Source organism: Callorhinchus milii, unplaced genomic scaffold, assembly GCF_018977255.1.
Source record: "Callorhinchus milii isolate IMCB2004 unplaced genomic scaffold, IMCB_Cmil_1.0 Scaffold3, whole genome shotgun sequence".
Taxonomy (NCBI): Eukaryota; Metazoa; Chordata; class Chondrichthyes; order Chimaeriformes; family Callorhinchidae; genus Callorhinchus; species Callorhinchus milii.
The window spans coordinates 6,731,525-6,754,657 of NW_024704744.1; the positions used below are offsets into that span (position 1 = coordinate 6,731,525).

The following is a 23,133-nucleotide window of genomic DNA, read 5'->3' on the forward strand; positions in this document are numbered from 1 at the left end:
AGGTTGATGATGTCTGTGATATGTGGGGCAAGGAGGTGGAGCTGAGAGATAAGGAGTGGAGTGGGGATGGGGTCAAGGGAGCAGGTGGTGGGTTTCAGGGATAGGATGAGTTTGGTGACAGAGGGTGGGGAAACGGGTACGAAGGTGTGTAGGGGAGGATGGGTAGGAGTCGGAGTGTGGGAGGGAGGGGGTGGGGTGGAAGTTGGAGGGGAAGTGACCGCGGAGCGGATTCCCTTGATTTTGGATTCAAGGAAATCCAGCATCTCCTCGCAGTGAAGGTTGGAGGAGATGACCTGCGCGGGGTGGGGGGGACGGAGGAGTCGGGATGTGGTAGAAAACAGTAGCCTGGGGTTGTTCTTCGCCTCCAGGATTATCCTGGAGTAGAAGGACGACTTGGCCGAGGCTAGAGTGGAGCGGTAGATTTTGAGGAGGTCCAGCCAGATTTGTCGGTGGACCGTTAGGCCAGATTTGAGCAGGTGCGTTCAGCGGCCCGCACCTGGCTCTTCAGTGAGCGGAGGTGGGTGGTGAACCAGGGGGAGGAGCGAGAGTAGGAGACAGTACGGGAGGTGATGGGGGCAAGAGTGTCGAGTGTGGAGGAGAGGAGAAGAGGAGTCAGTGAGGGTTGAAGGCCAGAGGGAGAGGAATTCAGAGGACTCCAAGGCAGCGGTTAGGGATTGTGGGGGTAACTTCTTCCAGGGGCGGTAGAAGATGGTGGTGGGTCTGGTGGAGGTGGGGAGGGGGGTGGAGGTGGTGAAGGAGATGAAGTGGTGATCGGAGACGGCCTTGTCGGTAATGGTGACATCCGAGACACTGAGGCCCCGGGTGATCACCAACTCAAGTGGGTGGCCGTGACTTTGAGTGGCGGAGTTGATGTGGAGGGAGAGGTTGAGCGAGGAGAACAGGGAAGAGAAGTCTGAGGAGATGGAGCAGGAGGGGTTGAAGTAATAATAATATTATTACTTGTGCAGGTTGGTCATTCAGATCACAGCTGTCTGTGTGACCAATTGGCTGCTGGAGGCGAGAGAGAGAGAGAGAAAAAAAACAGTCGCAAGTCTTAATTCTTCCGTATCTGTGGTTGCCGAGTGAGACAAGCAACAGGTTCCTCGGTCACCTCGCCACACTGCATTACCTTTCATCGCAGTCAGGGTCAAGAGGAAATGCTCACCTTTTCAAATGACCCAGCAGCAGTTGTTTGTGGTCAAACTGCCGATTGCAGTTCATTACCGGGCAGTCAATGGGATCTACAGTCAATGGCTTCACCGGATGTCTCTTCACAGCCCTGCGATCAAGGTTAAAACAACCAGGCTTCAGTCCTGTTTTGAAAAAGCACATTCACAAAATCAGTTCACATGAACAAGATTAGTTTAGATGAAGAAGGCCATTTGGCCGGCCCATCTGATAATAATAATATTCCTTACATTTGAAATCGTACCTTATCACGTCTTCAAGACGTCTCAAAGCGCTTCACGGAACATACTGTAAAGTGAATCGACTTGTATATTTTGCGGGTGAAACTCGGCAGCCAATTGCGCACAGCAGTGTCCCACAAACAGTCGTGGATTGAGTGACCAAATTATTATCTGATCTTATCTCTCCAGAACACCCACCCTACTCTCCTCCCATCACAGCAATAAGCTGCTTCTTAAACATGTCCTGCCCTCAACTACCTTTCCTGGCAATCTGTTCCAGTTGTTAATTACCCTCTGCATAAAGAAAAAACTTCCTGGTATCAGTCCTGAAATTGCCCTTTGCAACTCTAAACCTATTTTCTTTTGTTCTACTGCCTTGATCCATCCTAAAGTATTGATCTGGGTTCACCGTTTCAATCCCATTTAAAATGTTATACCCCTTCGGAGTTTAAAAGTTCCTTCTAATTAGTCTTCTCTCGAGAATGACTTGAAAAATGAATCGGACAAGGCAACATGAAACTATTTTGCAAATTTAAATAATGCAGATAAATTATACCGAGTCTATCTTATGACGTTAATTCTTCATAAGTTTTTTTTGTCTTTTAGCCCTGCTCAATTAGTAGCAACTTTGCTTCATGGTCAGAAAGTTTTGAATTAAAGACCCACATTGGGACTTGAGTTCAGACAAGGCTGATAATCCAGAACAGTACTGAGGGGGTGGCAGCATTGTTCGAGGTACTGACTTCTCTCACATGAATTCAATGTCACACCCATCTGCCTGTTCAAGGTCTTATGCTAAAGGACCCACAATATTATAAGTTTGTTGGTCATTTGTCCTGTAGCTCAGTGGTTAGAGCACTCGCTTCACAAGCGAGAGGACCTGGGTGCAATTCTCCGGCAGAGCGAAATCATGGGCAAGTTTCCTTACTCCACACGCCTCCGTTTGCCTAGCAGTAGGTTCCCAGTTGTTAGTTGATTGGCAGATCACTTTTCCGGGGATAATAATTCCTCCAAAATAAATAAAAAATAATTTGGTTACTCATTACAATGCAATTGCTGCGTTTTGCCCACAAAATATAGTCAAATCACTTTACAGAATATTCTATGAAGCACTTTGAGACGTCTCGAAGACCTGATAAAGCGCTATATCAAAAAGCAAGGATTTTTATTATTATATTCACCTCACATTTGTTTGTGGGACTTTGCTGTGTACAAAATGCTGCTGCATTTGCCTACACAAAAACACAGCTACTGCCAACAAGTTACTGTGAAACACTTTTTGAGATGTTTTGACGTGAGAAGGGGCTTTAAAAATGCAAATTCTTTTCTCACAACAGTGAAGTTCCCTGTGAAACCGGGAATGTTTGGGTCACTGAAGATCGATGACGTAACATTCAACCCAAACAAACAGCAACAAACTACATTTGTGAAGTACCTTTCACATCGGGAGGACGTCCCAAGGCCCTGGACAGTCATGGATTGGGGCCCGAGCTGGGATTGGGATCAGGAGGGGTAGGAGGGTGACCGAAGGCGCGGTCAAAGAGGGTTTTGAGATGGGCCTTAAAGGAGGGGGTGAGGCGCAGAGACTATGGGACAAAGTTCCAAAGGGTGGAGGCTGAGAGGCTGAAGTCCCAGCCATTGATGGTGAGGCCAGTTGGACAGGGGACATCCCAATGTTGGACGAGAAAGAAAACAAATCTTGGCATATTTTACAGAGTGTCATCATGTTGGAATTCCAAACCGAGAGTTGGAATCCTCCCACCTAGACTCAAAGAGAACTGGACAGCGAGGTTAACAAGGTATACCACACCTGGCACTTTCAACCACCAGTCCACGCATCTTCTCGCTTCCTCCACTGCTGCTGTTTGTCCCTGAATAAATTCCAGCTCCTGTAGGCCATGGGCGTGCTGAGAATCCATCTTCTCCTGCAGGAGCACACAAGGTCCAAAGCTGAGAAACCAAACCCATCCAGCCTGCCCTCACCCACTTCCCAATTCACTTCTGCTGCACAGAAAGAAGGAAGCGCTACAAGGAATAACCTCTGGAGGTCGTGGTCAATTGATAGCACTCCCCTGAGTTAGAAGGTTGTGGGTTCAAGCACATCAGCTTTGCAAGCGAGAGACCTGAGTTCAATTCCAGGCAGGGCGAAACCTTGGGCAAGTTTCCTTACTCCACACGCCTAATAATAATCCCTCCAAAACCAAAAACAATAATAAAATTGGCATTTTCAATCTACGACTGTTTGTGGACATTGCTGTGCGCAATTGGCTGCCGCGTTCGCCCACAAATTTACAGTCAATTCACTTTACAGTGTGTTCTGTGAAGCGCTTTGGGACGTCCTTCCGACGTGAAAAGCGCTATATCAAATGCAAGGATTATTATTATTATTATTATTATCAGGGCTTGTAACTTATAAAGTCTAGGATGTCACTGTGACAGCACTACATCATCGCAGGTGTGCCTTAAACTGAGACAAGTTGTCTACCCGAATGCCTGATCAGTTGGATATTCATGAATTCCACCGCACTATTCACGAAGAGAAAGGAATTTCTCCCAATATTCTGGCCATTAATCCCCCAAATAAAACTAGTATTTCACTTCACGATTGTTTTTTGGACACGTGCGGAAATATTTGCCCACAGATCAGTCACTCCACTTTGCAGTATATCCTGTGAAGGGTTTTGAGGTCTTCCTGGGTGAAAGGCGCCTGTATGAAATGTAAGGATTATTATTATTATTAGGTCCGCTTGATCCATGTAAATATACTAATAATAATCCTATAATAATAATCCTTGTCACGTCTTCGAGACGTCTCAAAGTGCTTCACAGAAAATACTGTAAAGTGTATCAACTGTATATTTTATGGGCAAAAGTATTTTATACTAGCTGTGGATCAGGCCAATTAACAGGTTAGGGTTTCCGTGCTGGATAGCAATCCACATTTTCCCAGGACTGTATCGAGTTACAGGGCCTTTAATAAAGTACAGCCCTGTACAGACACCTTCAGAAAATATTCCCTAGACTTGCAATCAAAAGCAAAGCATCAATTATTGCACATCACATATATGTAACCAACAGAGGCAAAGAAATTTTCAGCACAGAAGCCATTCAGCCCATCGTGTCTGTGCTGATCCTTTTAAGAACAATCTTTTCAGCCCCATTTACCGCGCTTTCCCAATACTCCTGTATCTTACTCCTTTTTAAGAAGTTTATCAAGCTCCCAAAATATACAGTTTTATGCACATTGCATCCCCAAATAAAACAACCCATAGGCAAAGTGATATATAAAACATCATACGTTTTACTATTCCCAGGATTAAGAGGAAGAGGGGAAAAGAAGGTTGTGCATTCAACTCCCATTTTGGCTCTTGAGCTCACAGTCCAGGTTGATGCTCCCCAAAACAATTTCATTGATACTGTGCCTTTCGCGTTGGAAGAACGCCTCAAATCGTTTCACAGTTAAATGTGACCCCAGACTGGGGAAGGTGGGGGTGGGGGGGGAAAAAAAATGTGTGGAGGGGAGAGGTAAATCTCTGGAACAGGACCCCTAGCGACACGGTGAATCAGAAAGTGTTGATTCTTTCAAATGCAAATTTCTTTCAGGAAATAATATTTTGGGATACAGCATTCGAGTAGTTCAGAACATGATATGTGCTCACGACTGCCAGGATGGTGGAAGGTGAACTGGATCGACTGAAGTAATGCATTATTGAAATGAGAGGTTCACTGAGGTCCTCTCTGCCTACTCTTCAGGTGGATGACAAATATCCCATAACACTGTTCGAAGAGAAGGGAATTTTGTTGTTGTTGTCCCCCCACCCCCCCATTCTGACCAACAATCTTCCAGGTTAACTTGGAGTCCCTTAGAGTCCTACAGTTCAGTGGTTAGAGGCCTCGCCTTGCAAGCAAGAGACCCGAGATCTATTCCCGGAAAGTTTTCTTATACCACACACCTCGGTTTACCAAGCAGTAAGTAGGAACTCGGTTGTTAGTCGATTGGTGGATCGCTTCTCCGGGGGTAATAATTCCTTAAACAAAATAATAATTTGGTCACTCAATCCACGGCTATTTGTGGGACACTGCTGTGCGCAATTGGCTGCTGCATTCCACCCACAAAATATACGGTCAATTCAGTTTACAGTATATTCTGTGAAGCGCTTTGAGACTCCTGAAGACGTGATAAGGCGCTATATCAAATGCAAAGATTATTCAAATGCAAGGAATATTCACATAATGACTGCTTGAGGGGCATTGCTTTGTGCAACGTAGCCTGCTGCATTTGCCTACAGAAAAAAAAGTCACTAAATAACCACAACAACTGTGGAGAACTATGAGATATTGACGTGATAAAGTGCCATTACTTTCAACTGATGTTTGCAAACCTAATAAGATTTTATTAGCCTGACAAACTAAGATATAGAAATCTGAAATATGAGCAATTTAACATCTGAGATACTAGTTTCAGAAATTGGAGACCCAGCAGATTGCTTAGTTGTCAAAGTTCTTCTTTGTGCAAACGCACAGTGCAATACACAGGTCACATCAAATAGGTACAAAACCGCTCTTTGCACAGGAGAGGCCACTGTCAACACAGTAAACCTCACACAAGTCGTAGCAGTTGGGACTGTACATTTAATGACTTATGCAAAGTATGAGTTACGCCAAACTATAAACTCTTGAACAGGACTCAGGCAGATGTACGAATTAGGCAAATATATGATTTTTTACAACAAATTACATTTGTATTGCGACTTTTACGTCGGAAGAATGTCCCAAGGTCCTGGACAGTCAAGAATTTATACCTGAGCAGGGGGTTGGGATCAGGAGGGTGGATGGCTGATATATGATGCATCAGCAAGCTATTTTAAGGGGTTGCTCAGACACACAGAGCAGAAGGGTCAAGGTTCCATCCCCAGTCTGTGCTGAATTAGTGAATGTCAGGCGAGAGAGCAATGGCATTGCTACGAGGGTGGGTAGGAAAAATTTAAGCTTTTTAAAAAAGAAAACAAACTTCATTGGATTTAGGAAGAGGAAATATTAGCTATATATATATGTATATAAACACAAATATATATACACACCCACACACACACTTATACAATTGCACACAGCATGTCCCACAAACAGTCGTAGATTGACTGACCAAATTTTTTTTATATATTACATACTGCTAGGTCTGAAATACTGTACACTGTCCAGCACCTTGGGACGTCCTCCCGACGTGAAAGGCGCTATACAAATGTAATCTTGTTGTCGTTGTAGTAGGTCAACACGGGTGTGTGGAGCAAGGAAACCCGCCCAACTTTTCTCCCTGCCCGTGAATCGAACCCAGGACCTTTGCTTGTGAGGCAAGTGCCCTAACCACTAAGTTATAGGACTCCACAAAAGTACTGTATTTTGCACTAAGGCAACCCATGATCTTTACCTCTTTACCCCTGGCATGATGGCTGCTCCCCATAAGGATTATTAAATGGTCGGATTTGCTGTTCCAACCCAATAAAAAACACTCCAGCTTGCTTATCATTTTACAAAGGACAGCCACGTTGTCAATGTAGCCAGGCAACCAGCAAACCTCACCAATAATCAGTTACCTATGTCTACACAATGAGAGAACGGGGATCAGGCAAATAAAATAATCTGGCAATTTAAAACTGCGATTGCCCCACCACATGAGAAAACTGACCTTTAACCATCAAATGATCCACTGAAAAAGGCTGGAGGTTATTTGTGCAAGAATAATCCTGACTTATAGGCAGTGAAATTTAAGTGTTTATTATATGTATTATAAACACTTATTATTTACAGTTTACACACTAATGTAACCTATATATGTGTGTGTACTAAACATCCTAAGGTTTTTCAATGTTTGAACTGGTTTTAATTTGAAAACTACAAAGATGCTCAACAGGAAAAAAAAACACTTTGCAAATGAATTTCAGTTTGAATGGGGCAGACGGAACCTCGGTTATCCTATCCGAAAGACGGCACCTCCTGCAATGGACACCCTGCCAGCACTGTATTGGAGCGTCATCTTAGATGATGTGAGTTCAAGTCCCGAGTTGGGGCTTTGTACCCACAACCTGCTGACTCAGAGTTGAGACCTACCACTGAGCCAAGGCTAAGTCTGCCTTTGCTTTACCAAACTACTTGATTAAGGGTGGAAGTTACCTGAAAAGCTTTGCACTTCTCTTCCTTCAGCTGCTTCTCTACCTCCACGTGTCGGGCCAGTCGATCCAATGTCGATATCACCCTTCTTTTTTGCCAATCAATGTGATCTTTTGTCTTCTGCTTGGGCTGTAAGCATCACGCATGGAACAAGATTAGAAAGATCACAACAACAACTTGTGTTTATGTATCTTCTATGTTTGTAAAACAATGTCTGTCTGCGTTTCAAGAAAGATCACCAATTGACGGAGAGACATGATTTATACCTCATCAGAAAGGTCTTGCATCTAGGAGTGACATGGACATATTTGTTTTCGGGTATCTCCTAACGTTCATGGGTTATGACCTAAAATGTATTTCAGTTTTGCATTTTTCGCTGCAGTTATACCTAGTGGCCACCGGCTAGTTGACAGTGGGGCTGCGGCATCGTGCATCACAGAGAACCTAAGTATGTACGTACGCATTGCAGTTACACCTGGTGGCCGCCCTGGCTGACCGTGGCGCTGTGGCATCCTGTGTTACAGAGCACGCACGAAGCCAAGCGGCGACGGGAACAAAATAAAGAACACAGACGAAGCTAAGCCGCAGCAACAACTTTACATTTTTAAGCGACTTTCGTGGTGGGAGGACGTCTCAGTGATTACAAATTGTACATTTATATTTATCATTATAAAGATGTCCAAGCGAAAATCAAACCTAAGGGTAAGTAAAAATGCTAGTCAAAAGCCCATTAAATGAAACTGAAGAACAAAGAACAGCGCGGCTGCACTTCAATGCTGAAAGGACTGCAACAGTGCGCCAAAATGAGTTGCCCACTCAAAGAACAGCACGGTTGAACTTAGACGCAGAAAGGCATACAAGAACACGGGAAAATGCAGCAGAGGTCACTCCATTTACCTGCGCGCAACTGTGATCCAGGCAGAGACTACAAATCAGAAGGCACCCAACATACTGGAAAAATGTCAAATATATGGAGCACCGTGGAGCCATGAAATGGGCAAAAGAAGTTTATTCCATGTGTTGCTCGCTTGGAAAGGTGAAACCAGAGCGACCCACAGAGCCACCTGAACCCCTGAAAAGTCTGAGTGGCATATGACTGATTATAAACATTTTCTAGCAAATCTTAGGAAATACAATTTGTGCTTCCTGCGGACCTCTTTTGGTGCAACTAGAGAAATTAAAGAGGCAGGTTACATGCTAACATTTGAAGTGCAAGACCAAGTGTATCACTTATCGGGATCTCTAAACGTTTTACCTAATGAGTCACCAAAATTCTTACAGATCTACTTCATGATGAACCGAGAAGCACAAACCATGCAGCGTAGAAGCGATGTTCTGGGGTTGAACAAAACTCATATTAGATCTGCAAGACATGCTTCGCAACAGAAACACATACGTCAGGAGCTTCAAGTACGCAATGGAAAGAAGGACTGCAGAAGAATATAGAATCCATGCAGACAAGACACCTGCTGGCCAGCATGAGAGAAGGTACAGTACAATCCACCAACTACTGACGAAGTCGCCATCCTGATTATAGGTGAAGAACATGGTAAGCGGGACATTGAGGTGGTGGATTCCACGCAGTACTGACACACAACAGACAGGAGGTGGAATTGGACAACCGTTGGGTTTTCCCATACAATCCCCATTTCTCTCGGCTCTTCAATGCTCACATCAATGTTGAGTTTTGCAACACTGTTAAGAGCATCAAATGTGTGCAAATATGTGAACAAAGTTTGGGACATGGCTATGTTTGGTCCCGAGAGGGAGGAAGGCCGAAGATACGAGGTAATATACTACCAGATAGGCCGATATGTGAGCACCATTGAAGCAATCTGGAGAATTTTTGGCTTCCACATACATGTTCGACATCCAGTGGTCCAACACCTTCAGGTTCACTTTGAAAACGGCCAAAGGATGTGTTTTTTTATTAACAGAAGTAAATATTTGGGAACATTCACTTGAACCTCCCAAAACCATGCTAACTGTATTCTTCCAATTATGCCAACAGGACAAGTTTGCAAAAATCCTTCTCTACTGTGAGGTCCCAAAGTATTTCACACGGAACAACCAGACCAAGAAGTGAAAACGAAGAGGTCGAGGTACTCATGTTAAACGCTATCCCTGTGTCAAGTCCAGTGAACTGCTCGGCAGAGTGTACACGGTGCATCCAAACAACTTCCTAAGGCTTTTGCTACCCACTGTGAGAGACCCAACAAGCTATAAGGATCTTACCACCGTTGATGGTGAAGTCTGCGATACGTTCCAAGAAGCATGCCACCACAGGGGTTTCTTAGAAGACGATGCCCGCTGGAACCAGACATTAGAAGAAGCAGCCATGGCACGATTTACTATCAGACTGAGGGATTTGTTTGCCATCATGTTACACACCTGCGGTCTGTCTAATCCAACACAGCTGTGGGATAACCACAAAGAAAGCATGTCAGAAGACGTTTTCCATCAGCTACGCTGTGCAAATCCACAAACTGAGGTGGACTACAGTGGTGCCCAGGCCCTCACACACTAAGAAGGCAAGTAATGGCATTGGGGGGAAAAGGCATTGCAACACTATGGTCTGCCCTGTACTCACAGAACAGAAGATGTCACTTTGGCCAGAGAAATTTGCCAGGAACTGAACTATAACCAAGATGAAATGCAGCACTTTATCCAGTAGAGAGAATCAACCACGACAGAAGATCAAGCTGCAGGGTATCACAGTATCCTTCACAAAGTGTACCACAATGCAGGAGGCATTATCTTTCTTGATGCACCTGGGTACAGGAAAAACATACCTCATCTTGACCAACATTCGGTCCAGGGGCCAAATTGCACTTGCTGTTGCGTCCTCTGATACTGCAGCAACTCTACTTACAGGTGGCAGAATAGCCCATTCTGCCTTCAAGCTGCCACTGAACCTTTCTCATACAGAGGATGCAGTGTGCAATATCAAGAAGGGTACAGCTACAACCACATTGATCAAAGACTGTAAAACCATCGTGTGGGATGAATGTACAAGCCTGAACAGGACACTTCACCCCGATGATGAGAGGGATAACACTTATTTTGTCACGAGACTTCCGCCAGACACTACCTCTCATACAACGTGGTACCCGTGCTGATGAACTCGATGCCAGTCTTAAGGCTTCCAGGCTGTGGGCGTGTGAGGAGAAGATGAGCCTCAGAAAAACATGCAAGTCCATCTTCATGGCAGTTCTGCAGCTGTGGCATGTGCCGACCTCCTTCTGCTCTGGAAATTGGGGATAGCAAAATTCCAGTGGATCCAACAGATGGACAAATTCAGATTCCCGCAAGGTTGTGGGATCATTGTACAAGATATAGCAGAGCTCAAAAACAAAATTTTCTCGAACCACAGCCAGAACTACACAAATCAGAAGTGGTTGTATCAACGGGCAATCCTTGCTCCAAAAAAACTAGTCAATTCCCAGCTACTCAATGACTTCCCTGGCCAAGAAACTGTGTGCAAGTCCATAGATACTGTTCCTGACATTGAAAATACTGTCCACTATCCAACTGAGTTTTTAAACTCTTTAGAACCATCCGGTATGCCTCCATACAAACTCATACTAAGCTTTGATGCATAATCATGCTGCTGAGGAATCTAAATGCTCCGAAGCTATGCAATGGCACAAGGCTGTAGTAAAGCAGTTGATGCCACATGTTACAGAAGCAGCTATTCTGACTGATCTGTTCAAGGGGAATATATTAATTCCTCACATCCCACTGCTCCCAAGTGACTACCCGTTTGAGTTCAAAAGGCTCCAATCCCTGTTCAAATATGTTTTGCCATGTCAATTAACAAGTCACAGGGGCAGAGCTTAAAGGTTGCTGGTCTTTTCTTGAATATACCCTGCTTTTCCCCATGGACAGTTCTATGTCGGATGCTCACGTGCGGGTTCATCTCAAAACCTACATCATGGCCGTAGGAGATAAAACTGCAAATGTCATCTACATGGAAGCACTGCAATAACTCGAGGACCAGCTGCATCACACAATAAACCCCTTCGGTTAGCGTAGCTTTGACATGAGGCTTCGCCACAGGAGGCTGGATAAAGATGAAATGTTTGTCTGTATGTCAATCTACATTCCATTTTGGATCCTTTGGGTGCAAGCGTAGCTGCAACGGGTATAGCTAGTGTGTGTGTGTACATATATATACACACACAGACACAGCATTCAAGTAGGATAACATCACAGCGCTTCACAAGGACAGGAAAAATATCACTGCAGCAAAACAGCTCACCGAGTTTCACATGATTTACTGGAGAAGTAGTGACTGCGTATTTCTGTGGATGAACACGGCAGCTAATTTGGGCACAGCAATATATCTGCGAACAGCCGTGAATGAATTACCAATTTATTTATAAAATCTTGGCACATCTTTTAATGCCAGTGTTCTATCCTTTCCATCTCTTTTTTAAACATCTCCATTGATTTTGCATCCACAGCTTTTTAGGACAGAGCATTGCACATGTCATGTTCTAAACTATGCCCTGTATCACGAGGTGTTATTTCCTCACAGAAATCTACCTAATTTGAAAGACTCAACACTTTCTGCTACCAACCCTCTATGTGAAGAAATTCTTCCTTAAAATCAGTCCTGAGTGCTTTAAAAATAATAATAATTTTGGTTATTAATAATAATAATACTGTTGTGCTCAATTGACTGTTGCGTTTCGCCCACAAAGTATACAATCAATTCACTTTACAGTAAATTCTGTGAAGCGCTTTGAGACGTCTTGAAGATGTGATAAGGCTCTATATCAAATGCAAGGATTATTATTATTCTCTGCAACCTCCTAACCCTACTAACCTGCCCGCACCCTCCACCTAGCAGCCTGCTTCAAGTCCCCCGCCTCGCCCACCCCACCCCGCAGTTCCTCCATCTCGCCCCCTCCCTTGCTTCATTCAAGGCCTGTCTCAAGGCCTTCCTCTTCGACCGTGCCTCCGGTCACCCTGCTTCCCCACTGCCCCCTCCCCGATCCCGATCCCCACCTCAAGTCCGAAATATTGGTTGCCCAGGGCCTTGGGACGTCCTCCAGACATGAAAGGCGCTGTATAAATGTAATTTTGTTGTTGTTGTAATTATTATTATAACTCTGACTTTAAGTTAATGCACCTTTGTGATCCCTCTACCAGATAGAGCAGTCGTCCACTATCTAACCTGCCAATTGCATTCATTTTTTTTCTTGCCTCAATTAAAATCAACGCTAAGCCACCTTTGCTCTAAGGAATATAACCTCAGCCTCTGCTATTTCAACCAACAGAGTGAATGGCATGCAAATCTCATGACCTTGCATTTCCTCATTATTTAGGCTGGTCTGTTCAGCAGATCAAGATGACAAAAAAAATAATCCTCACATTTAATTTAGTGCTTTTCATGACGGCTGAAAGTCCTTCACTGAATTTACTGTAAAGTGTATTGACTGTATTTTCTAGATGAATGTGGCTGCCAATTGCACACAGCAACATCCCACAAACAACCGTGAAGCAAAACAACCAATTTTATTTGGGTGGGGGGTTGAGGTGGGAAAGAGGATTGTCGGCTAGGACACAGGGAGAAACTCCCTTCTCCTTTTGAGCCAAAACCAGTATTTCTTTTCTTATTTCATTTTAAAACAAAATTTTGTTTTGATATAAAGCGTTAAGACAATATTACAAGGTGCGTTGAAGGATACACGAGCGAGAATATACGGGAGTGAAATCTTGTAGGGAAAATTATAGCAGCTCTTTCCTCGTGCGCTTTAATCTGCATCTGGCAATGGGTTAACAACTTCAGCTGTTGAGCTCGCAGGCTGGAATTTGTCAGTGTAATCCGGTCGGGGCTTTTCATATTCCAAACGAGCAAGATTGCTACGCCAGTGCCAGAGTTGAGCTGTGACCAACTGCAGTACATATGTGAAAGAGCAATGATAACAACATCTGTTAGGAGCTCTTACAACGTAATCCCCTATGTAACAAGTGCTGCATTGAACTCTTGCTTTCGACTGCGTTTCTTCTCACTGGCCACAGGGGGGAGGGGGAAGAGAACATTGGGAATGGAAAGGAGGACGGAATTATAGGTTAACACTGAGAAGAATATACTGTAAAGTGTAGTGACTGTGTGTTTCGCCCACAGAGTACACAGTCACTACACTTTACAGTATATTCTGTGAAGTGCTTTGAGATGTTTCAACGACTTGATGTGGTGCTATATCAAAATGCAAGGATTATAATTATTAATCAGTGGCTCATAGTTTGTTTATTACAATGACTTTTACTGCAGACCTGCTCAGGAGCAGAGAGCATGAATCAAAGACAAGACTACCATTCCCTTACCTCCCAGGACGGTACCTACCGATTCAAAAGCAAAATGCATGTAAAATACTTGCATTTCCAGTTACCAATAGCACAATTTATTTCCGCTTTCAATTGCCATTTTCAGAGCTCCTTGATGAGGAAAAAGCTGAGTGTGGGAGTGTCTGCCTGTCAGTTTACCTTGGCACAATTCACTCTACAACCCCGATAAAACTGGACATCTCGCCTTAGCCTAACTGCTCTAGATGTTAATTCGGGCACCAATGGTTGAGGCCGATTTACATTGACTAATACAGAAGGGATAGGGATTCTTGTCACTCAGCTCCCCTGTTAACCCTACAAAGGTAAAGCCCTAATGGGTAGGGTGGTCAGTTTTGCCTGGACAAGCAGTGGGAAGCTTGTGAGACAGTGCTAACAATAACGTGTGTCAGCCTGGCATAATGGTAGCGCTCACTCCACTGAGTCAGAAGGTTGTGGGTATAAGCCCCACGTCAGGACTTGGAATCACATAATCTAAGCTGACAATCCAATACAGTGATTGGGGGGGGGTTTGCATCGTCGTGAGGCGCCGTCCTTCAGATGAGACATTAAACCAAGGTCACATCTGACTGTTCAGGTGGATATTAAAGGATGCCACGGCATTATTCAAACAGCAAAGGGAGTATCTCCCGGTGTCCCAGCCAACAATCCCCCAAATAAAACTGGTCACTCACTCCATGGCTGTTCGTGAGACATTGCTGTGGGCAAATTGGTTGTCTTATTTCTCCCGCACAACACAATTGTTTACAGTATATCCAGAACTTTACAGTATACCTTGCAAAGTATACAGTATATCCAGAACTTAACAATATATCCTGCGAAGTACATAGTAGATCCAGAACTTTACAGTAAGTATATCCTGTGAAGCTCTTTGAGACAAAGTGATATGCCACTATATCAAATGCAAGGATTAAGGGCGAGGTGAAATCTGAGATCAACAGATATTGCAGTTCAGCAAACTACTGACCTGACTCAGTTGTTTGTCGCTCCCCTCAGTGTCTTCGTCACTTGACAGATCAATGTAGTCCAAAATAGGTCTTATTGGCTGCTCCTTTTACACCCGTGGCCCCATGGAAAAAACAAAGTCAAAAAGTTAATACATTAATTACCCAACAACAACAACATGGGTGTCACTCGCATGTGGAAGTTAGCCCCATGTCTTCGGATGACGTCACCAGGACACATATAGAACAGATAAGATCTTTTCAAAATTATTCAACCACAAGTTGCAATTGCTACAATGACACAGGGGTAGGCCATTCAGCCCCTCAAGCCTGTTCCGCCTTCTATAAGATCATGGCTGATCTGTACCTCAACTCCAATTATCCGCCCTTGCCCAATATGCCTTGATACCCTGACCTAACAAATATCTATCCACCACAGTCTCGAAAATGTGAATGGATGTATCATGAGCACCAAATACAAATAGTATGAGCATCAAATCCATTCCAGTATTCAATTCACAGGTGTACTGGACAAGTCTAAGAGCTGGAGGCAAAAGGGATCTAAAGGCTCGTCGTCGTCCCCCACCCACCTCGTCTCCACACAAGGAGAAGAACTCCAAGGTTTTATTTATTCCACTGGGTGACCTCTTAAACTGGATTGTCTAAAAAGTATTCACATTGGGACAGACTGCAGTTGGCAATGAACTTGCCGACAATAGAGCTGTTGATTACCACAACAACAGATTATATTTGTTTTGCACCTTTCAAGTCGGGAGGAAGTCCTCAGGCGCTGGACAGTCAGGGGTTTCCATCCGAGCTGAGGACAGTCAGCCCTCGACTTGATTTCAAGGTCTCATCATCCGAAGGAAGGCCAGGACGGACAGGTATTGGTTTGGGTGGAAAACCCACACAATCAGAATACTTACACTCACAAACACCACCTCTTCTTCACTCTCTCGCTTCTCCACTGGTAGCGGTCCATCGCTAGACGACATGATGATAGAAGATGGAATCTGCATGTAAACAACATAACACAACAGAAAGCAATCAGGGTCAAGTTGAGTCAAAAGCCTTGGCGAGTTATCTAAACGATTTCATAATGATGCCTTTCCATTCAAGACCGCAGGTAAAGTCTTTCCAACACCAAATTACATTGTAAAGCACCTTTCCAAGGAACAATAGAAACAATGAAAAATGGAACTCTTCCTGTAAGATGAGCAGTAAAAAATATGGAGAAAGAAGGAAAAAGTGGAGATAGAGACGGCTCAGACACAATGGGTCGATTGCTCTGTCTGCACCGAAAATTTCTGTAGGATTCCCAAAGGTGATGCCATTGACAACAGCAGTTCAACAGCAATGTACATTTATGTAGTGCCTTTCATATGGGGAGAACGTCTCAAAAATGTTACACTGTTGTAAACTGAAATCTAATATTTTAATAATGATCATCCTTGCATTGGATATAACACCTTATCATGTCGTTGGGACGTCTCAAAGCGCTTCACAGAATATATTGTATTGTGGATTGACCGTGTATTTTGTGGGAAAAACACAGCAGCCAATTGCGCACAATAGTGTCGCACAAACAATTTGTTTTGGATGGATCATTACCCCCCGGAAAGCTATCTGCCACTTGACCAACGACCGGATTCCTTCTTACTTCTAGGTAAACAGGGGTACATGGAGTAAAGAAACTTGCCTAAAGTTTCACCTGGCCCGGGAATCTAACCCGGGTCCTCTCGCTTGAGAGGCGAGCGCAGTAACCAATATGCTAAAGGACTCCACAATTTAAGGCAGTACGTTGATTTTCCTTCTGTTTTCTCTCTAGCTCTTTCATCATGGCCTCCGTGTGCCTCAGACCCAGCACCCATAGGGCAAATACCAAATCACAACAGGCCTTTGCCAAAACACTCAGCTGTCAACAAATAAGATACAGCTCCCTAATTCTCTTCCAGCTGTGTCTAGCCTCAACATGGCACCTCTTTCCAGGAAAATTAATTAACGATGAGGAAGACTGCGGAGCTCGGGGGGAGGGTGTGGCAGGGTGTGTGTAAGGCGCGGGGTGGGGGGAGGGAAAGACACACAACTCCTTCCGCACTTCAGAACACTGTTGCCAAACTGGACCGCCTCTCACAAACCAACATGGATTTTTTTTTAAAAACCACAATTAACAACCATTTATAATGATATATAATAATCCTTGCATTTGATACAGCACGTTATCACATCATTGAGACGACTCAAAGCTCTTCACAGAATAGACTGTAAAGTGAACTGACTCTATGGAGTCCTGTAGCTTTGTGGTTAGAGCACTCGCTTTACAAGCGAGAGACCTGAGTTCAATTCCAGGCAGAGGGCGAAACCTTGGGCAAGTTTCCTTACTCCACACAGAGCCTAATAATAATCCCTCCAAAACAAAATAATAATAAATTGGTCATTTTCAATCTACGACTGTTTGTGGGACATTGCTGTGCGCAATTGGCTGCCGCGTTCGCCCACAAATATACAGTCAATTCACTTTACAGTGTGTTCTGTGAAGCGCTTTGGGACGTCCTCCCGACGTGAAAAGCGCTATATCAAATGCAAGGATTATTATTATTATTATTATATTTTGTGGGCGAAACGCAGCCGCCAATTGCACACAGCAGTGACCCAAAAAGTCAGGAATTGCGTGAACAATTTTTCTTGAGGGATTGATAACGGCAGAATTCGATCAGCCACTCGACTAACAACCAGGTTCCAATTTACTGCTACGTATAGGTGTGCGGAGTAAGGAATCTTGCCTACGGTTTTGGTCCGCCTGGGAATCGAACCAGGATCCTCTCACATACAAGACGAGCGCGCTAACTACTATGCTACAGGACTGCACAGGAGCAAGAAAGTATGATCAGAACAATACTTTCTCACCCCCAGTGTTACCTTGAATAATCTGTCACCCTATCCTCGTGTCATCATCAATAATCTGTGACCCCCACCCTCACCGCCCCCGTATCACCATGAATAGTTCCTAGGCCAGGTAGAGAACAGTTAGCTGTAAAGTAAAAATTCGTATCACTTCTGTCATCGGGTTTCCGTGCCGGCCAAGGCAAAGAAACAGCTTTGGTCCAAGTGAAAACTGACATTTGGTCCATCTGCAATCAGGGCTCTCTCTCTGCCTCTTCGTTCTCCTTGACCTCTCTGCTGCCTTCAATACCGTCGACCACTCTATCCTCCCCCACCAATCTCCTCTCACCTCAATCTTATAATAATAATAATCCCTGCATTTGATATAGAGCTTTTCACGTCTTCGAAATGTCTCAAAGCGCTTCACAGAGTACACTGTAAAAGTGAATGGACTGTATATTTGTGGGCGAAACGCGGCAGCCAATTGTGCACAGCTGTGGATCGAGCGACCAAATTATTATTTTTTTAAAGGATTATTATCCCCAGAAAAGCGATCCGCCAATCAACTAACAACCGTGTTCCTACTTACTGCTAGTAAACCGAGGCGTGCGGAGTAAAGAAACATTTCGCCCTGCCGGGAATAGTACCCAGATATCTCACTTGCGAGGCGAGTGCTCTAACCACCGAACTACAGGACTAAATATCTGGAATGTTAACAGTATCAGGTCTTTCAGTTAGATAAGAGCGGAGCGGTATGGAGGCACTCACTTTTGATTTTAATGCTTTGTACCTTGACAAGTCCATATAATGAAGGATAATTGGAAACAATGATATTAAACAATTTTTGGAAGTGTTCCACATCACTTTTGTTTTCAAACCCAAATTGGCACCAAATGCCCATTCTGGCAAATCAGATTTCTGTGTGGCCTGCACAGTGCATAGCGAGGATAAACAGTCAACCTTTAAATCCCCCTATTCAATTTCCTCCATGCTTTTCTGTGGTACTGTCCATATAATCCATAATTTACAATTTAAAATACTATTTTTCCAAACCCCACTGCTCTATTGAACAAACACACACACACACAGTCACACAACAACAACAGGATTACATCTCGGGAGGACATCCCAAGGTACGTTGAAACACACACACACACACACACACACACGCACAGAGTCAGTCACACACGCACACAGAGTCAGTCACACACACACTTCATTTTGTGCATTTGGGAGCCTTGCCTCTCCTCGTTTCTGAACAGTCTGGCACCCTTCAGGGTATTTGGTGCTGGTTCAAGTGTGCAAGATGATGGTTGTGGAGCTCAGGTTAGTGACTGACAGCTACTGTCCTTGGTCCCCTCCTCTTCAATACCTATATGCTCCCTCTTGGTGACATCATCCGCAGACATGGGGTCAACTTCCACATGTATGCGGATGACACCCAACTCGTATCTCTCTGCCTCCACCCTCGACTCCAGGACCACTGCTGTCCTGAGAGAATGGCTGTCAGACATCAAGTCTTGGATGAGAGCTAACTTTCTACAGTTGAACGTCAACAAGACCAAAGCTCTCCTGATCGGCTCCCGTCAGCGCCTCCATCCATGGACGCACACTCCACCTTGCTAAGCCAGTCTGGAACCTTGGCGTCTTGTTCGACCCTCAACTGTCTTTTCTATCCCACATCTGCGCTAAGACCCGCTCTGCCTTCCCCCACCTCCGCAATTTTGCCCGACTCCGCCACTGCCCCAACCCTCAAGCCGCCGAAACCCTCATCCACGCGTTCATCACATCTTGGCTCGACTACACCAACTCCCTGCTTGTCGGCCTCCCCAACTCTTCCCTCCACAAGCCGCAGATTATCCAGAATTCTGCAGCTCGTGTCCTCTCCTGCACCAGGCTCCGTGGCCCCATCACACCCACCCTCGCCCAGCTCCAGTGGCTCTCCATCCCTCAGAGGATAGAGTTCAAAATCCTCATCCTCACCTTCAAGGCCCTCCATGGCCTTGCCTCTCACTACCTCTGCCACCTGCTGACCCCATATCAATCTGTCCGCTCCCTCCGCTCAGCAGCCTGTTCCACGTCCCACGCCCGGCCCATTCCACCTTCGGCGGTCGGGCCTTGAGCCTTTCTGCCCCCACCCTACGGAAGTGTATCCCACATTCCCTTCGCCTTGCTCCCTCCTTTCCTTCAAGACGTGTCTCGGCCACTCTCCCACCCTCCCCTATCCCGACCCCCAGCTCAAGTCCAAATCCCTGACTGTCCAGCGCCTTGGGATGTCCTCCCAATGTGAAAGGCGCTATACAAATGTAATTTGCATTGAATTGTCATCAAAACAGATCTGAACTCCAACCTCAGAATGCTAAATCTGCTGCTATTTGCCACAACTGTGCACCCGATGCTCTCTCGAAGAGACAGACTAAATAAGTGAGGGCAAGAGGTTTCCTATTACTGGCCCATTTTACTATTACTTTACCTGAGCACTGGCCTGAGTGAACCTGCCCCAAACTCACTTCATATCAAATCTGTGTAACAATAATAATCCTTGGAATTTTAATGCAGTGCTTTATATTGTTGAGATGTCTCAACATCAACAAAAATTACGTTTGTATAGTGCCTTTCACGTCGGGAGGACGTCCCAAGGCGCTGGACCATCAATGTTTCGGACCTGAGCTGGAGGTCGGGATCGGGGAAGGTGGAGGGCAGGGTCGGGGGGAGGAAGGAGGGTGATCGAAGGCATGGTCGAAGAGGATGGTCTTGAGACGGGTCTTCCACGATTTACTGTGAACACCGTGCATTTTGTTGACAAACAAGGCAGCCACTTTGTGCAGGGCAAAGTCCCACAAGCCGTCCCGAGGTTAATGACCAGTTTTATTTTGGGGATTGTTGGCCAGGGCACCAAGAGAAATTCCTTTTACTTTACAGATCGTGCCATGGGGATCTTTAACGTCCACTTGCACAGACAGACTAGGGGCCTTGGATTAACGTTTCATTCGAAGAATGGCACCTTTAACAACGCAGCACTCAAAGTCACGGAACTTGGTATTTTATACACACTACTTCAGTGATTAGAGTGGGGGTTTCTCGAGTTAGGAGGACAAAACCATTAACCCATTTATATTAACAAATTTAAAATAAATAAATCTCGAAATAACTTTAAAATGTTTAATGGGGCATAGATTTTGACGACACCCCTAACCCATTTATATTAACAAATTTAAAATAAATAAACCTCGAAATAACTTTAAAATGTTTAATGGGGCATAGATTTTGACGACACCCCAGAGCCTTAAATTAAGTCGGAGTCGTAATGCATAAAATGTACTTATGGTTTGAGCAGGGGAGCGAGCTGACCCACTTGTTTGTTACAAGTCCCTCCAAGGTGCAACTCTGCTGTCGGCTCAAACACCTCGTGCTTTATCCCCTTGTGCTTGTCCTCTCACACTCCACAATCACATTCATACAGACGTTAAGTTTGCATGTAAATCAGGCCTCCTTCATAATACAACAACAACATCCTTTGACAGTTTCTGCTACCCGTGGGGTGTAAATGACTGGAACAATACCATGCAAACAGCAAAAGCAACATCTTAGCAGACATCAGTCTCCATTGAAACAAGTATTCAATTGAGTTTGCAGGTTCCCTGGTCATGATGTCACCACCGTCTCACCACCCTCCCTCCTCAAGCATTGCGCTATAGCATCAACCTAGTCTGTGAAATTGGTCATTCCTTTCATGGCTGATTGTGGGTCACTGCTGTACGCAAACTGGCTGCCAACAAAATACACAGTCAGCAGATCCTGTGAAGCGCTTTGCGGCGTCATCGCGACATGAAAGGCACGAATGTAAGAACGGTTATGATAGGTGAAGTATTATGATTATATGATATGAAAAACAACAACGAAACAATGACAGGGAAACAGACTCTGCATAACAGAGTAGTTATCAAGCCCGCTCCAATTACATCGCGTCATCCATTGAGTACTCCTAGTTTATATACTGACTGCAGTTCCCAGTAACGCCAGAGATGAAACAACACATTACATTTGTCTCGCGCTTTTCACGTCAGGAGGAGCTCCCAAGGCACTGGACAGTCAGGGATTTGGACCTGAGCTGGGGGTTGGGATCAGGAGGGTTGGAGGGCAGTGAGGGTAGGGGTTGGAGGGTGACTGAACGCATGTCAAAGAGGAGGGAAACAGCTTTGTAACCTTTACATAAAAAAAATTATGTGAACCTTTACTTACAGAACACCTGAAATCCGTCGACTAGAGCCACAAACCTGGATTCCGACAACAAGGTAATGGAAGTCAATGATAGTTATACAGCAAAAATAAATCACCTGTGTGCTCTGTACCATGTGCCACTCAATTCACAATTAGAGGCGGCGGGGGGGGGGGGGGGAAGGAGAGAAGAGAATCAGAGGATAAGACAGGATGGGGGGGAGTCAAAAGAATGCGGGTGGAGGGGAAAAGAGTCCGAGGATGGGTTGGGTTTGTGGGGGTAGAAGTCAGAGCATGGATGGGGGAGCGGGAGGGGAGAAAAAGGGAGTCAGGAGATGGGTTAAGGAGTCAGATGGATGTGGAGGGAGTCAGATAGATGGGTGCAGGGTGTTGAGGGGGTGGGGGGGGGGGGGGGGGGAGATAGAGGTTCAGGTGAAGATCAGCCAGGAGTTTAGAAGCTGTTGGCCAAAGCGCTCAACAAAAATCAAACAATCACTGTAATGCCAATGAAATAATAGCTCCTGAAATCACCCTCCCAAGCCTGCTCCATGCATGAAGCACTCCCAGAGAGGGGAAGGGGGGGGGATGCCTTGGGCAGTGTTGACAAGACACATCCTTCCCTCTCCCCTCCAACCTCTCCAAATCCACCCCCCACACCACCCCCAGCTTTGCATTCACATTGAGTGGCAGTATTGGGGCAAGAGCTACCTTGTGTTTACACTGTATGGTCCCAGCAGTGCTAAGTTGCTCCTGACTGCTTGTGCTTTCAGCATGGCTCTGCAATGCATCTGCTAAGCAGGAAGAGGCAGGGACTTTGGCTAGACTTTTAATGCTGGATAGGTTTAGCATCAAATCAGCTGACAGGAAGAGTTTTGCAGTATATATATATATATAAATACAAATGCACATACACTTCACAGAACACATACCCAGCAAAACATGTTCCAGCAAATCATATTTTTTTTTCCCCCCCAAAAAATTTTTTTTTTACACACACACACACACACACACAATTTCAAATCTTTTTTGGGGTTTTAAGTAATTCCAATATTTGGAAAAATGCCTCCACTTCAAAAACCACTTTAAAAAATGATTCAGTTCCAATATTTTTTTTATAAAGAAAAATAATTCAATGTCACCATTGCAAACGTCATGCAGTT

The 23,133-nt window shown here is 44.8% G+C and overlaps 1 protein-coding gene across 1 annotated transcript in view; it reads right to left on the reverse strand.

The window, feature by feature from the left end:
• znf451 (zinc finger protein 451) overlaps nucleotides 1–22,734 on the reverse strand; it is a 39,081-nt gene extending 16,347 nt beyond the window's left edge. The window contains exons 1-6 of the mRNA XM_042333582.1: nucleotides 22,682–22,734; nucleotides 15,799–15,885; nucleotides 14,896–14,979; nucleotides 7,578–7,703; nucleotides 3,220–3,334; nucleotides 1,166–1,313 (exon numbers count right to left, since the gene is read on the reverse strand). Coding sequence (XP_042189516.1) covers nucleotides 1,166–1,313; nucleotides 3,220–3,334; nucleotides 7,578–7,703; nucleotides 14,896–14,979; nucleotides 15,799–15,867 — 542 coding nt within the window. The 5' untranslated portion in view covers nucleotides 15,868–15,885; nucleotides 22,682–22,734. The remainder of the gene's footprint in view (nucleotides 1–1,165; nucleotides 1,314–3,219; nucleotides 3,335–7,577; nucleotides 7,704–14,895; nucleotides 14,980–15,798; nucleotides 15,886–22,681) is intronic.
• Between the last annotated feature and the right edge of the window lie 399 nt (nucleotides 22,735–23,133).